Below are 16,077 nucleotides of genomic sequence, written 5' to 3'. Positions count from 1 at the left end.
AACAGATAGCAGATGAAAAGCTAATCTGCTAATGCTACGTAATATAGAAATTGCGAGTTTATTTGTTAATTTATTCGGGTCCACTTTAAAAATGTACATTAAATACTTTTGTTAACCATTAAACAGAACATGGAAGAAAAGTAATCGGAACAATTATAATAAATATTGCAGAAAATGAACTTCATTTACCAATTAAAAAATGATACAAGGTGTTACAGATATGACTTTAAAATGAGTTATCACTTATTGCTCTGGTCACAATTGTTATTGTGATTTCGGTCACGATTGTTGGCATCCTTAAAAAGCAGGTGTGTGAGAAATGTTAAATTGGTAGACTGTTCCCGATAGAACGGGTCTGACCAATATCTGAATGGCATAGATAATAAATGAAACAATGTATCAAACGTCTATCAGATGTGGAAAGACAAGAAAAAGGTTATATATTTACTACGTTTTAAAATCTCACCTGAGCCTTCATTGTTTTGTTACTGCACTAAATATACATGTATACTCATAAAAAGCATCTTACAACATTTAATTAAGTTATATACGAAACAATGTTGTATGTAGTAAGAAAGTGTTAAGATGCCAAAGTGATAAGTATAGCATTCCTCAGTCTCATTAACACAAAGGCCTGTGGTTGTGGAATAAATAGCAGAAACCTAAGCTCCAGGCCAGGTGTGTTGCTGCGTTCTAAGATAATAACAAGGTAAATAAAACACAATGGCTCCAAAGACAGCATGTTCAGTGCCAACCACAAAGCTGCTGGCAGATCTGGTTTCACAAACACCGACACGCCAAACTCACTTCCCCACTTCTAGACTCTACCATGTCCTCAAATGAACCCACACTGCACAATCATGTCTTCAGCCTTCATTTTGTTAGGCTAATGAGAGGCTTTTTTCATTTAGAGACATAAATGAAAGGGTGGAGATGGTGAAAGAGGACCAGGTAGGAGGAGGGAGGGAGGCAATAGTCTGACAGATTACACAGGTTAAACCCATTTTGATTGGTGCTGTAAGTGATGAAAACCATAGGGGATTATCACCTAAATCCCTTGAGAATGAAGGAGGGAGGATGGAGGAGGAAGTGGGAGGTAATGGAAGGAAAATGGAATGAAATGGGGATTTTTTTTCACTATACAGTTGTTACAAGGCTCAGCACTCTACACGGTCATTTTCCATTACTATAGTACCGCCTCAATGTGGGTGGAGTCCTCATACCGTGGCTGCACGACAGTGATGTGACATAATTTTATACATAACATAGTGACGAGCAAAGCAGTTATTTTTTGGTGTACTGAATGATTAGAATCAATTAATTACTAAAACTCCTTCCTGCATGACTGGAGCACAGACTCCATCTGACACAGTTGCTGCATGTAAAAACAGTAGAAGGGGTTGTGATGCAGCTCACTATCGCCAGCTTTCAGCAGTGCTGTCACTAAATACACCAGACTCCTCTGTTAAGTATTGAGATTTTACAAGTTTCCTAGCTAAATGTTGTGCCGAGCCATGCTACAACTGTATAGTAGTAAAGCATCAAATGTAGAATGTGCTAGAAGTGAACGGTGAATGAAGCCTAGTTTATACTTGAACGATGCACTGCAGCACAGATTTCTGTAGATGGCATGAGCCTTATGAGCAGATTCAGAGGTGTTCATGGTTGGTGTGCCAAGCTCATCAATATGCTCCAAATGACAGCCACACAAAACAGGAAGTCAACAAGATTATGTTGGTCAGGACGGGCGGTGCAAATGGTATGATTTGGGCAATGCAATGGTCGCGTCATTTGTGTCAATCACTCCATTAGCTCGAGTTGAATTTAAACTTGGATGCTGTCCAAGTTTGGAACTGGAACTGTATGACACCAACAATTTCTAACAGAGACCTGGTAAAGACAGAGCGACTATGGCTAATAGATGTAAATAGTCTGTATTTATGTAGTGCTTTCCTAGTCATGACCACTCAAAGCTGCTTTATACGATGGTTTTGTTATTCACCCATTCACACCGATTCACTCACACTTTTGTACAGCAAATCTATGTGCAGCACATTTTCTATCACCATGCACACAATCTAACCCACAACCTTCAAGATCAGCATCATCACATAGAACATGACATTGACACAGACGCAGAAAAGAACCAGTTTAAACTGAACATAAATGAATAAATAAATGGATACAATTCTCAGCAGACAAATGATCTCAAGTTACTTGAGACACAGAAGAGAAGAGCTAGCTTTGAGTCATACTGGAGAACTTTCATGGATTATGGAGTCTCCATCTTTCTTTGGAAGAAAATCGAGAGTCTCCTACAGCATATTGCTTTGAAATACCTTCTGTCACTAGCAACAGCTCAGTGCTTGCTGTGTCCATTGCCACATTCAAGTACACATCGTATACAGGGCAGAACAGGTTGTGAAAAGAGAGTGTCTTCACGCTTCCTGCTGCAGTGAGAATATACGTTGTCTACATTCAGCCGATTGTAACTTTATTGTAGTGCCATTTTCTTCACAGACCAACAATACAAAATAAATTTAAACCTGTTTTAAAACCTGCAAAAACAGTTCCAATCATCACTCTTTGCAGTGGGCAGTGGGTCACACATATTCATAGCAGCGTAGTACGCAGTGTGTTTACATTCATGTTAGAGGTCTAATTTTAGTCGGACTAAGAGAATAATTCAGTTTTCATGTCATGTAAATAGTTTATAGTAGTAGTAGTTTTATTTGCACACACCATTCACTAATGGTGGCTCTGAGCTCTGCATTTTACCCATTCTTTTTACACATCAGAAGTGAACACACACAAACCAGGTGCCAGAGCAGTGGGCAGCACAAATCTGTGTCTATGTACCAATGGGTACCTTGCTCAGGTGAACCCCAAGCCTTGACCAAAATGTGACATGTAGTTACATGTCCAATTCCCTTCCACTTGGTCATAGGCTGCCCTAAAAAAAAAATGTAGACATGCAATGTGGGGCTCAAACTTACAATCCTCATGCTCTACCATCTGAGCTAGCTGGGCTATACAAAAAATACTGAAGGCTGTGATCAGAATGCTAGATGTACAATGAGCTCCAGTATTTCAATTACATACTGTATACATGTAGTTTTCACATCTGTATGCTGATAATTGTCTTACAGAAGCCAGGCTACACTTCAAAACCACAACTATTTAAATGTGATTGTGATGCCTGAGCATTCCTGATTTTCCCAAGGAGGAAATTTGGGAAATTTGGGATCTCCTGTTATTTGGATCCCTATTAGCCACACTAGTGGCTAAACTCAACAAGAAGGTAGAGGGGCTTTTATAGAGATGACATTGACACTATGAGGAAAACTGATCTTTTTCTAAGATGGAGGAAACGAGGAAGACCACAGAGAAGGTCCGCAGAGAAGAGGACATAAGGGAGAGTTCAAAATGCAGGCAAATGAACCGCTGTGGCAACCCTAAAAGGGAGAAGTCAAAAGAAGAAGAATCCCAAAGACTGGGTGAGTTGGTAATAACCTGACACAGCTGTTATGGTATTACTGTATTTAGGTTCTACTTAAGCTGCGTTCCATTTACATCGTAACTTGGAAGTTGGAGCTGGGAGTGACGTCAGCCCCAAGTTCAGCGCCTTCCAGCTGAGAAGTCGGGGTTCAAATTCAATGCACCATTAGATCTGGCTGTGAAAAGTCAAAACATGCTTCCAGGTGACCCTTGGTGTAGCATGGTTAATATAGCTGTTGTTCTCAGGCTTCCCTGGCCTGTTCCTCTCACTGTGTTTCCTCGAGAGGCTTCTGCAAAATCAACACCTCGTCTAAATATCAAGCTGACACAGGAATCCACAAAGTACTGGCTGCACGCTGAGAAACATTGTAGTAAAGTGTACGTCCCGCTGTGCCCTGTCAGCAGCGTTTTAAAGAGACTGTCCCTCTGTCTGGCTCAGCTGAAACAGGCCATGGCTGGCAGGAAGAAAACAGAACTCAGGGGGTTTGAAGGAGAACAGGACAGATAAACACATTCAGTCGACTCAAGTGTCTGTTCTGAATCCCACAGTGTGATGCCATAGCAAACAAGTGTCCTATTGCCCTGCACCAAGGATGTTTCAGGCTCACTCTCAGTAAAACACATTCATCAGTTAGTTCACTGGTTTACATGTGCACTTAATATGACACATTACGCTTCCCTTCCCTTAACTTAAAACAGCTTTGTGTCGCTTTGTAAACCATTCACGCTCCTGCACCAAAGTCCATAGAAAAAATCTGCATTTTTAGCTTCCAAGGACACTAGAGTTGCTGGTCTACTGCTGCCATCTTTGGTTAGTGTGTGTCTCTGACGTAAATCCAAACAAACGATTTCCAACACCGTCACAAAATAATACATTTGAACCTGTTGGTGGAGGCAGCAGTGGAACAACAACTCCTGTGTGTCATGATATAAAATAACTGCTTTTCTCTATGGACTTTGGAGACAAGTTTGCACGGATATGTAATATGTAATAATTGTGGGGGATATCAGTGATATTAATCCCGTGCGACTCGTTCATGTCCATAATTTGTATAAGTAAAGATTCCACCATTATTAGTCCTGTGGGAATCAAAATGTCTGTGATGTGAAGGGAGCAGGTTTTTTTTCAGATTTTTGTTTCCTTTACACCTTTTCACTTTTCACATATAACTGGTGAGCCTCTGAATTTTATTTTACTTGTGTCCTTGGGTTTTTGGCAAAAGAGGCACACAGGGTCTTGCACAGCACAGTCAGCACTGGCTATGTGTCAGTCCCTCTCACAACTATATTTTGTATACCTGGAACTATCCCTTATAGATGATCATTTCTAGTAATTGGTGAAGTTTGAGTGAATTACTGAACAGTATATGGCCAGACCACCTGATGAGTTAGGCAGTCTAGAATCTCCATCCAAACATGTTGACAAAGAAGAAATCGACTTTACACACGCACACCTCAACATTCACTCTCTGCCCACATCTTCTCTGCTCTGATCCCGGTATGTAAAAACAGCAGATGCCACCCTGGGTCTAACCAATGCAGACGCAGCTTTGTAATTATTTTGGAAACAAACCCGGGCAGAATCAACAAATCTACCCACACTTAATGGCCACTCCGGGGATGGCTGAGCTTTAAAACAGGGTGTATAATTACCTTTAATGGAGCTTAAATAAGCTTTCTGCTTAAATAAATACATTAAGCCTCTGCACATGTTGAAATTATAAAGGTCATGTTGCTACGTTGTTTGTGTGCCAAATACCATGTAGACCTTTGTAATTGACTGCTATCGCTAACAATGGCTAGCCTAAGATATTTTTGTGCAGATTCATTCTTAATAAAATAATTTGCTCTCTCATCATACTCCTCTTCCTCACATATACTTCAGAGAGCTGCTGCAACAGGCTACCACACGGGACAACCCGTAAAATCTGCAGTCAAGTGTCATTTGTTTATGTCGCCATGGCTCCCGGAGAGCCTGTCCCCACTGGGAGACACTGGGGAGAGGTGAATGTTAGGAATGTTTCACAAGAAAAAGGGTGAATATCGTGTGAAACGAACATCATGATAGAATTTTTTGCTCATCTCACCTTCCCCTACTGAACAGTAGTTTTCCCCACACGGTTGGACTGTTTTTACCTGCCCGGCCCCCTCCTGACCAGATTTTAAGCTCATGTGGTCTCCAAGTCATCTAAGTTTGAGACCCCTGGGTTAAAGCCTCTCAGGTGCTGTCGTTATAAAACAAACAATGACGAGAACAGCTGAATGACTGAACCAGGATGTTAGCATAACTGTAGACTACTCATTGGCTTTGTAAACGTGAACAGGCAAGTGTCCTCAAGAAACAAACATCTGGATCATCTGGATCAGCAAAGGGTCACAATTAATGAGACTGCTCCTGTTTTATTAATGAACCCTCATGTAGGACTGTGTATAGACAGCACAAGAAAGGTTGAATTGACACTCGGTGTTGTTAACTGTGGAGTAAAAAACATAATTCACATGATGTACCTGATTTCCTCCACAAATTGCCAAATCTGTCAGAGTCTCTCTTTCTGCTATGTGGGTGAGAGAGTAGTCATTTGTCACTTTCACAACACACAATACACAACAGACACACACGCACACAATCTCCTGGGATCCATCTTGACATTTAATCAATATGTCACTCCAACCTTTCAATCAATAGTTCCTTCCTTTGCCAAGAGCAGTGTGTCTCTGAATATCACACAGCTCTATTAACAGATACATTGAAATACAGAGACACACAGTGGCACAGTGGCTCGCACTGCAGCAAAAAAACTGAATGAAGAAGTTTCTGCATGGAGTTTTCATGTTCTTCCCCGGTTGTCCAAAAACATGCAGAGCTTAATTGGACACTGTAAATTGACCGCAGGTGTGAATTCTATAAGTTGTTTTCTTTAAAGTCACTTGCAAATATTGGTTGTCGCAGGTTGCTGTTTTCTTGGGCTTGTCGCTAAAGTGTAGTTGATTGTTTGGGCTTGCTCCCAGCTCCATTAGTTGTCAGGCAGCTGCAGGGTCCATCCACAACCCCATTCCCTGCACCACACTCCTATCCCATTCCCTTCCCCCATACACACAGATGGTAGCAGAGTTTTCCCCCGCTTGCATCCTGCTTCTGATTGGCTCTGATCTTGTAGTTTCTTTGCAGAATTTATATATAAAACACTGGGCCTGAAATGAGCTGCAGCAACTGGTCTGAACAAAACTGTAGCCAAGCAGAATCACGGATTCAGTATTGTCAGGAGTCAGGAGTATAGTAGCTGCATAGGTATCAGGCATGTTTACATGTTGGTAGTCCAAGATGGTGCTGGGGTGTGTGGCCTGCCAAAGCTATGTGTGTTTGTGGTGTTTATGTCACTCTTCTTTTTGAACATCAATTCCTGAATAATGTACGATTGCCAAACACTGATAGATCGCCAGCTCCTGCCAGGGTTGGCTTGGTCAATGCTAGCTCTCTAGCAAACAACATTTTTCTTGAAGGATTTCTTCTCATCCCGGGGATTGGATTTTCTCTGTGTGACTGACACGTGGTGAGTCCAGCACTTTTACTGAACTTTTGCCTCAGGATTGCTGTTTTATTGCTGTTTAGTTCTCTGCTGTTTTTAATCAGACCTGTGTGTTTCTTGAGTCTGAGGTGTGTGAGGACACTTCGGACACTTAGAGGAACTCAGCTCATGGTTTCACTCCACCTGCCAAACTGTTCTTGACACCGTGACTCCTTTAAAAACAAGGCAGCCTAAAAATAAGTCCGAGCCCTGGCTGAATGACAACACTCGTTCTGTCAGACGCCAGTGCCGCAGAGCTGAACGCAAATGGAAAAAGGATTAATTATAGGTGTCTCTTCAAATGTTAAAAGACTGCTGGCGCCATTACCAGTCAACTGTGAAAGACGCAAAAACAAAATATTTCTCTGATATTATTGTGTCAAACTGTCACAAACCTTGTGTCTTATTTAAGAGTATTGACACAGTTCTTAATGCCTCACAGACTGTCTGTATCGAACACAACCCTGCTGACTGTGAAAACTTTCTTAATTTTTTTATTGATAAGGTCACTTCCACCAGGGCTCTAATATCTCTGGGGACTCTGTCCTTTTTAAAGAAGATTGTTGGTCATTTAAAGCCAAAGGACTCTGTCTCTACTCGCTTGTTGAAGGAAGTTTCTGTACAGGCAGTTATTAATAGCTGTCTGTGCTCAGGTGTGGTCCCTGAATATCTTAAACATGCAGTTGTAAAACCTCTGATCAAAAAAACAGCTCAAGATCCCACAGTTCTGGTAAACTACAGACCTATCTCCAAACTACCCGCCAAACTATCAGCTCTTTTAAGAGAGAATGATATATTTTCAGTTTCTGCTTTTAGATCTAACTGCAGCCTTTGACACGGTGGACAACCATGATTTTGATCTCTCGCCTAGAGCAGTGGGTGAGCATTAGGGGTGCAGCACTGGAGTGGTTCAGGTCCTGCTTGGCAGATGGTACTTTCTGTGTCAGCTCTGCTCCTCTCTCGTGTGGTGATCCTCAGGGCTCAGTTTTAGGCCCTCTTCTATTCTCTCTATCTGCTCCCACTTGGCTCTATATTTAGGCAACATGGCATTTCATTCCGCTGGTATGCAGTGGATTGACAGCTACACATGCTTGATTAAGACAGCTAGGATTTAGCTGTGTTGATGATATAAAGGCCTGGATGGCTCTTAACGTTTTAAATTTTAATGAAAGAAAGACTGACGTGATGGTTTTCGGTGGTACTGCTAGGACCCCAGCTGTAGATCTGGATCCCAATATATCAAGCCAACCATCACAAACCTTGTAGTCAGATCAGGGCTGTCATTAAATCAAGCTTCTTTCACTTTGAAACAGTAATTCACACCTTTGTCACCTCTCGGCTAGTCAGTGGGTCGTCTATTGCACCTCTTCAGATGGTGCAAAATGCAGCAGTGCGTCTTTTAACTGGTACTCGTAAATACACATTTCCCACATTTTCTCTGTGTCCTCATCTTGCAGGTTGCAGGATCCAGATCCAGTTTTTTCGAGGCTATTATTTTATTCTGTCTCTACCTCATCTCCCTCTTTCTCTCCTTCCCATCTGTCCCCCACCTCTCCTCTGTCCCCCATTTGTCCTTTCGCCCCAACCGGTTGAGGCAGATGGCTGCACACCTTTGAGTCTGGTTCTGTCAGTTTTTTTTCTCTCCACTGATGCCTAGTGCTTTCTATATTTTGTTTGTTTTATTTGTTTATCTCTGATATAGCACTTTGTTTCAGCTGTTTTTTTGAAGTGCGTTATAAATGAAGTTGGATTGGATAGAGCTCCAATTGCTGACATCTCGCTGCCAAGGCTACGACACTGTTCACCTCTATAGATGCATATACTTGACAACTCATAAGTCAGGCACAATGTCAGACAGCTCATCTTTTCCCTAGCTACTTTTTGTCATGAAAGTGAAGATGGTAGATAGGTTGTTGCGCCATAACAAACAGCCAGGGACAAGCTAATGGGAGGACATTTTACCAAATCCCCACAGATCCAATGGAGGTGAATCACTGCTATAAACATGCTCACAGCAAGCACATGCAGATGGAGCGATGCATGGGAACCCACAAGCAATGGATTATGTGGTAAACTCTTGGTAAATCATGGACTCAGGTAGCTCATTGGTAGAGCACATTGTCTTTCAACTGTCAAAATTCCCAAATTTGGGGAATTGGCAGGGGTCAACACAACCCGAGTGCAATGGCTGAGCCTCGCCCTGGGTGAACCACCTTCTTGATCATGGTATCTCCCCTGCTCGATGAGTATGTGGTCTACTTGCCAAACACTGGGTGGCTGGAAGGTTGTGGGTTCTGCTAGTCTACATGCAGATGTGTCTTTGGGCTCACTGAGGCTCATGTTACTCCTGACAGCTTCAGCGTGTGAATGGGTCTGAAAGATGAGTGATGAGTGTGCTGTGTGAATGGGTGAGTTTCAAAACTGTAGTGCAAAGCAGCTTTGAGTGGTCATCAGTCCTAAAAATAATACTATATAAATACAGATTTTACTGCACGTCTGCATCAATGTCCGCTCCAGTTATTTCTTCACCTGTGGCATTATAAGGATAGGATATATTTAGTCTGTCAAGTTTTGCGCATATATTGGATGATCTCTTTAAATTTTAAGTGCGCTGCGAGCAAACACTGTAACACAGCTGTATTGAAGAGAGATTCTGGAACAACCTTTAGATAATCCACATTCACTAAACTGAAACCTTTCTTTGATGAAAATGAGTAATGATTAGAGCCTATCTGGGCTACTTAATAAGAAAAACATGAGATGCTTTTTAAAATCAGATTCTCAATAACACATTAAAAACCACCAATGAGCTTGAATTGAATTTGCTGGCAGTCAAAGACTGACCTTCGGGAAAATAAATCTTCTTCCATGTTAGAAAAATGAATGTGAACTCTTTACTGTGCCGGCTGCTGTGGAGGAGGAGGATGTGGACTAAATGAGAAGGCTTGCTAACATCCACCTGGGCCAAAGGAAACAAGGCCTCCCATTCCTCCACCCCCTGTCAGCTCCTCTGTGAGCCGCAGGGCTGGATTCAAGAAGTTCACTGTTTGGAATGAGAAATCTGACTCCAGCAGAGACCCCAGTGCTACTGAGGGGCTCAGCTGCCTGATTAAGACCTACTGACCAACCCGATTGATCAGCACGGTAGCTTCACCCAATCCATCATGACAGAGGGTTGAGTTAATGAGGGTGAACCTCTCACCTCTCACCTCTCACACCAGCACCCAGAGGTGAAGCACGGGGACATGGTTATGTAAGAAGAAGCTGGTCTGCAGGTCTCCACGAGACAAAAGCAGAGGTGGAAAAACAGGTTGAAGCACAACAGGAAAAATTATTGTATCTTCATTCATTCACTTGCTTGTTCAGCTCATATCTCCAGAGTACAAACTGTGCACAGTGGAGAGGAGCTGTGAAGTTTTACAAAATATTTGCAGTATAAAGCAATTAAATGGAATGCATTTGCTGAAACCCAAACCTTTGTAAATAATTATGGAGTACTAGGTTTCTTGGAAATGTTTTTTGTTTTTTTTTCATAGTAGGGTGTTGCTGGTGCAGAGGACATACATCAGGCCAGCGTGTATTTATTCAGGTATTAAACGACCCCAATGCTTGATTCTTTTTAATAACACACGCTCCAGGGGTGCATGTGGGCCAAGTGAAACTCTCAGTTATACACAACAATAAAACTGCCAATGATGCAAGTCTGCTTTTGGTCAGACATGAGGACTAGAGTCATGTAAAGTGAAGGGATTATTGTGTCTGATGAGCATGGATGCTGAGAGGCAACAGGGACAACCAGGCTATGTAAAGAGAAGCTTTACCTACAGACAACCCAACATTAAAATTACTACAAAAATTCAAAAATGAACAGAAAACAAAAAGCTTATAGTTAGACCGAGACTGCTGGAAATTCTGTGGTGAACTCGCAGTCACTCCCTCTCACTCTCACACTCTGAGTATATTACATGTCATTAACCTAGTTCTTTCTCTCCTTACACTCCATAAACTGTCCTAACTCAAACTATAACTTGACAACTGTATCTGCTCCTGGTCTCTCTCACCTCTTTCCCTTTCTTTCCCCCATTTTTCCTTTCCAATCACTGCCGCTGTACACTATGCTGGCACATGCACTCGCCATTCAAAGATTTTTGTGGAGTCATGTTTTTGCATTTTTCATCAATAAACTGTATTTATTTGGTCTTTTTGAGTATTTATTCAGTTATTTATATGTTAGTGTGGTATTTATTTATGGGGAACAATGTTGGAAAATGGATAATGAATTTAATCTTGGTTTGAGCTAATCAATTTTTTTATAATACCTCCTCAATGTGGGTAAGGTCATCATAGCACTGCTGCTATGTGAAAAACTGCTAATACATGACACAAACAAAGGAGAACATTGAGGCAATGGTGTTCTTGCTTGTACTTAGCCAGCCATAATATATGCAACGTTCTTGCCAGTTTACTATTTTTAGTACCTGCTCAGGCGAGGTTCCAAAAGCGTGCTGAGCAGGTACTATGCGATGATCGGTCAGAATGCCGGCTGCTGACTGGCCAGAGTCCCGTCACAGGAAGGGACGTCCCACACACAAATCAAGCCGAACAGTGCCGAACTGTAGATCACTTAAAACTACTTAACAATCCTGAAAATGTGGGTTAATCTCCAACAACTACAGGAGTCTGATGTAAAGTCACTCGTGTGTGTGTGTGTGTGTCGCGTATAAAACGGAGTCAACGCAGTTTCACTCCGCCGTGCAGTGATGACTCCGGCCACATTAAGTAGGTACTTTTTTCATAGTGGAGATGCAACCTAATCGTGCCGTGCCGAGGCGAGTAGAGCCGGTGGAAATACGCCTAAATGCAGAGCAGGCCCAAGGTAAAAGCAAACTAAGCCCACACTATCGGCGGCCCACTGGTGATCAGGGCCCCCCTTTGATAGTGTGTGGAGAAAATTGACATTTTAAATTATTAAAGAAATGTTGCCAGCTTTATATATTTAGATGTTGAAATATTGTTGACCTTAAATACATTAAGTTGTTGCCATGGAAATAATGTTGTGATGTGTTGGTGAGTAATCAAATAGAGAATGCTGCCTGCCGACAAGTTTTTATTTCCTTACTAAAGTCAGTGCTGCACCCAAGCTGGGTTGTGCAGAAAATACTTAGAATACCAGGACTATACTTATACGTTAGGTTACACCTTCTCATGGGTCTTCAAAGGGTCTTATGATCTAGTAGGGTCCCTGGCTTTTACAACTTGCTGGGGCTGGCCTCCCATGTACTGTACCCCCTTGAGTTCCTGAACAGGAAGACATTTAGAAGGAATCTCGTAGATTTGCCTCAAGTCAACTAGTTGAATAGGTGTACCTAATAAAGTGACTCATGAATGTAGATTATAGCAGAAGGCCGTAAATATAACAAAAAGACCTATTATACAATACAACTTGAATACGTGATCTAACATGGGTGTAAACCTGAATTCAGTCTGCTGTAATATGAGTGGAAGGGGGAGGAAACAAACACAGCAGCTTCCACGTGTCACAAGTGAAAGTGAAAGTGAATTTTGAATTTGGTTGTTTCAGCTCAAGTCGACACCAGCGTGTTTGTGTTGCACTAAATATAGTTTGTCAGCAGCAGTGGCAACACTGGTGAGTATACAGATTTAATAGTATTAACACTAATGTATCTTAACTGTCTTTACTGTCAAATGTGTCGTAGAGTGACTATGTATAACTGCTTTACCATAGAGTCTACTAACAACAGGGTCTGATGTAACATTTCAAAACATGTAAGAAACTTATTCCTAAAAATGTATTGAATTCATAAATTGTGGAGTTATAGCAGTTGACAGTTTGTTATGACTGGTCATTCAACTAGACATGAACATGGCTTCATGGCTGAATGGTCAACAACACTGTATTGGTGAAATAGGGAAATATGACTGGTTTTAGCTAGAGCTGAAACAATTAATCGATTACTAAATTAATCGACAACTATCTCGCCTCAAATGATCTTAAAACTGCGCTCAGGGACTCAGAAAAATATTTATTTCAGGTTTATATTTATTTTTCGTTGCTGCTATGCTGTGATACATGGCAGCCATGCCATTTCAGACCAAAGCAATGAATCAGACTCGATCAGCGTAAGCCCCGCCCTCTGACCTTGATGGGCGAGTTTGACAGATAAAATAAATTAATGATCCACTGCAACACCGACCATGAAATAAGGAAATGGGTCATTAAATAATGAAATGTGTCATTAAATAATGAAATGTTTCTTTAATTAATTAAATATATTTAATGACACATTTCATTATTTAATGACACATTTAATGAATGATTTAATGGTGTATTTATTTATTGAATTGTTGTCCCTTTTGGTCCTCAATAATTTTTCTTCATTTCTTTGCTCTGAATAACAAAGAAATCATTAAAAGTTAATCATTTTGCTTTTTGGACAAAACAAGAAGATCATCATTTCCAGGTTTGACGAACACCGATCAACATTGTTTACGGTTTTCTGATATTTTATGGACCAAACCATTAATCGAGAAAATAATCGTTAGTTGCATCTCTAGTTTTAGCCAATCTTGTAGTTTATTCTCTTCTGACATAAAACGTAAAGGAACTAGAGCCATGAAGTTAAGTGCTTCATCTCACATTCAAAAGTTAAAGTTGCCATAGTAGCAGAGCAAGTTGTGGAAAGAAACTGTCCAAATCTAGTCCGAAGACATTTACATGTCAATATTAATAAATACAGCACTACACCATCGTCTGTTTTCCAGATGGTCACAAATGTGCGCCTTGTCCGACATGCTGATACTTGTTTTGTATTCTGAACCTTTAACAGAAAAGCTTAATATAAGGAGTTTTTACATTCTGTTTATATAAGCTGATTTAAAATAAATCATGGTTCTTCTTTTTCAGATCTTACATGTTCAGAAATGTCTTCAGCAGTCCTTCTACTTTCTGAAGATCAGTTCCTGTGCTACATCTGTCTGGACGTGTTAACTGATCCAGTCACATTACAATGTGGACACAACTTCTGCAACAAGTGCATCACTGAACACTGGAATACAAAAGCCCAGTATGATTGTCCCGCTTGTAAACAGGTTTTCCAACAAAGACCTCAGCTGAAGGTCAACACTTTAATTTCTGAGATGGTTGCTCAGTTTAGACATGAAGCTGAACAGAAAACCAGCAGCAGCAACTCAGAGCAAGACATTATCACACCAGGAGAAGTTCTGTGTGATGTCTGCACTGTGACAAAAAAGAAGGCCCTGAAGTCCTGCCTGGTGTGTCTGGCCACCTACTGTGAGACTCACCTGGAGCCTCATCTAACGGCTCCATGTCTGAAAAGACATCAACTGATCCACCCTGTGGAGAATCTGGAGGACAGGGTGTGTAAGAAGCATGAAAAACCACTGGAGCTGTTTTGTAAGACGGACCAGACATGTGTATGCATGCTCTGTCCTGTTTTAGATCACAAGGACCATCAGTTTGTTCCTCTGAAGGAAGAATATGAAGGGAAGAAGGAAGAGCTGATGGAGACAGAGGCTGAGCTTCAGCAAATGATCCAGTTCAGACGAGTGAAGATTGAGGAGACCAAACACTCAGTGAAGATGAATAAAGATGAAGCAGACACAGAGAAAGCAGAAGGGGTCCAGGTCTTTACAGCGCTGAAGGAGTCTGTGGACAGAGGCCTGAACAAGTTAATCAAGGAAATCGAAGACAAACAGAGAAAGGCAGCGAAAGAGGCTGAAGACACTATCACAGAGCTGGAACATGAAATCTCTGAGCTGATGAAGAGGAGCATTAAGGTGGAGCACGTCTCTCTCTCTGAAGACCACCTCCATTTCCTCCAAAGCTTCACATCCCTCAAAACTGCTCCACCCACCAAGGACTGTAAGGAGGTCAGAGTCTGTCCACCATCATCTTATGAGGGGACTGTGGTGAGAGCACTAGCTCAGCTGGAGGAAAATCTCCGTGAAAAGGCAAAGGCGCTTAAGCAGTCAGAAGTGAAAAGGGTCCAGCAGTTTGCGGTGGATGTGACTGTTGATCCTGACACAGCACACAATGAACTTGTCCTGTCTGATGATGGAAAACAACTTTATCATAGTGGTGAGAAGAAGAATCTACCAGACAACCCAAAGAGATTTTCTCAATGTACATGTGCCTTAGGAAAGCAGAGTTTCTCAACAGGCAGATTTTACTTTGAGGTTCAAGTCAAAGGAAAAACTGATTGGGATTTAGGAGTCGCCAGATCATCGATCAATAGGAAGGGGCAGATCACCCCGAGACCTCAGACTGGTTACTGGTCAATTATGTTGAGAAATGGAAATGAGTACAGTGCATTTGCCTCTCCTTCAGTCCGTCTCTCTCTGACGTCTCAGCCTGAGAATGTGGGGGTGTTTGTGGATTACGACAGGGGGCTGGTCTCCTTTTATGATGTTGATGCTGCAGCTCTTATCTACTCCTTTACTGGCTGCTCCTTCACTGAGAATCTCCACCCATACTTCAGTACAGATGTTAAGTATGGTGGTAAAAACTCTGCCCCTCTAATCATCATCAATCATGTCCCGTGACTCAAATTGAATAGACAAACCAGTTACTATGAACAGAGAAGTGATTAGAGTGAGAATTTGCATCAAGAACTGATGATGAATACTTTTTTTTGTATCGTGTTTTATCCACACAGAAATGGATCAGACATTACATTAATTGTCATTTAGCAGACGCTTTTATCCAAAGCAACTTACAAGGGAATTGAGTACAATCAGCCAGGGGTGGAGTTGAACTTGCGATGTCTTTTGCACACAGGGTACCGGTCTTAACGAATGAGCCACTCCACCCCGGTCCCAGAAATGGGAAAGTCTCAAACGCGCCCCTTGCATTTTTGAGTAGACAACCAATATGCTACTTTGGGAAAATAATGATGTCAGAGTCAAACTCAAATGCTAGTTGGGGTCCGCTGGGGTTCACTGGGGTCCAATTCCATACTGTCCCTTATAAAGT

General features: G+C 41.6%; 2 protein-coding genes and 1 pseudogene across 3 annotated transcripts in view; 1 reads left to right on the top strand and 2 right to left on the bottom strand.

Moving 5' to 3' along the window:
- Positions 1-16,077, bottom strand: part of scube1 (signal peptide, CUB domain, EGF-like 1) — a 135,363-nt gene that overhangs the window by 28,718 nt on the left and 90,568 nt on the right. The window lies entirely within an intron of this gene.
- Positions 9,185-9,314, bottom strand: LOC122767350 (annotated as a pseudogene).
- Positions 12,604-15,772, top strand: LOC122766133 (nuclear factor 7, ovary-like). Its single transcript, XM_044020779.1, has 2 exons — positions 12,604-12,711; positions 13,990-15,772. Exon 2 carries the CDS (start codon positions 14,007-14,009, stop codon positions 15,645-15,647), a length of 1,641 nt encoding a protein of 546 aa, XP_043876714.1. The 5' UTR covers positions 12,604-12,711; positions 13,990-14,006; the 3' UTR covers positions 15,648-15,772.

Source organism: Solea senegalensis, linkage group LG3 (assembly GCF_019176455.1).
Source record: "Solea senegalensis isolate Sse05_10M linkage group LG3, IFAPA_SoseM_1, whole genome shotgun sequence".
In the NCBI taxonomy this organism is placed as follows: Eukaryota; Metazoa; Chordata; class Actinopteri; order Pleuronectiformes; family Soleidae; genus Solea; species Solea senegalensis.
The sequence above is the reverse complement of the archived record's forward strand: the minus strand, read 5'-3'. Positions and strand labels throughout refer to the sequence as shown.

Coding starts and splice junctions, on each gene's coding strand:
- LOC122766133 (XM_044020779.1), top strand. CDS start 14,007: ATGTCTTCAGCAGTCCTTCTACTTTCTGAAGATCAGTTCCTGTGCTAC.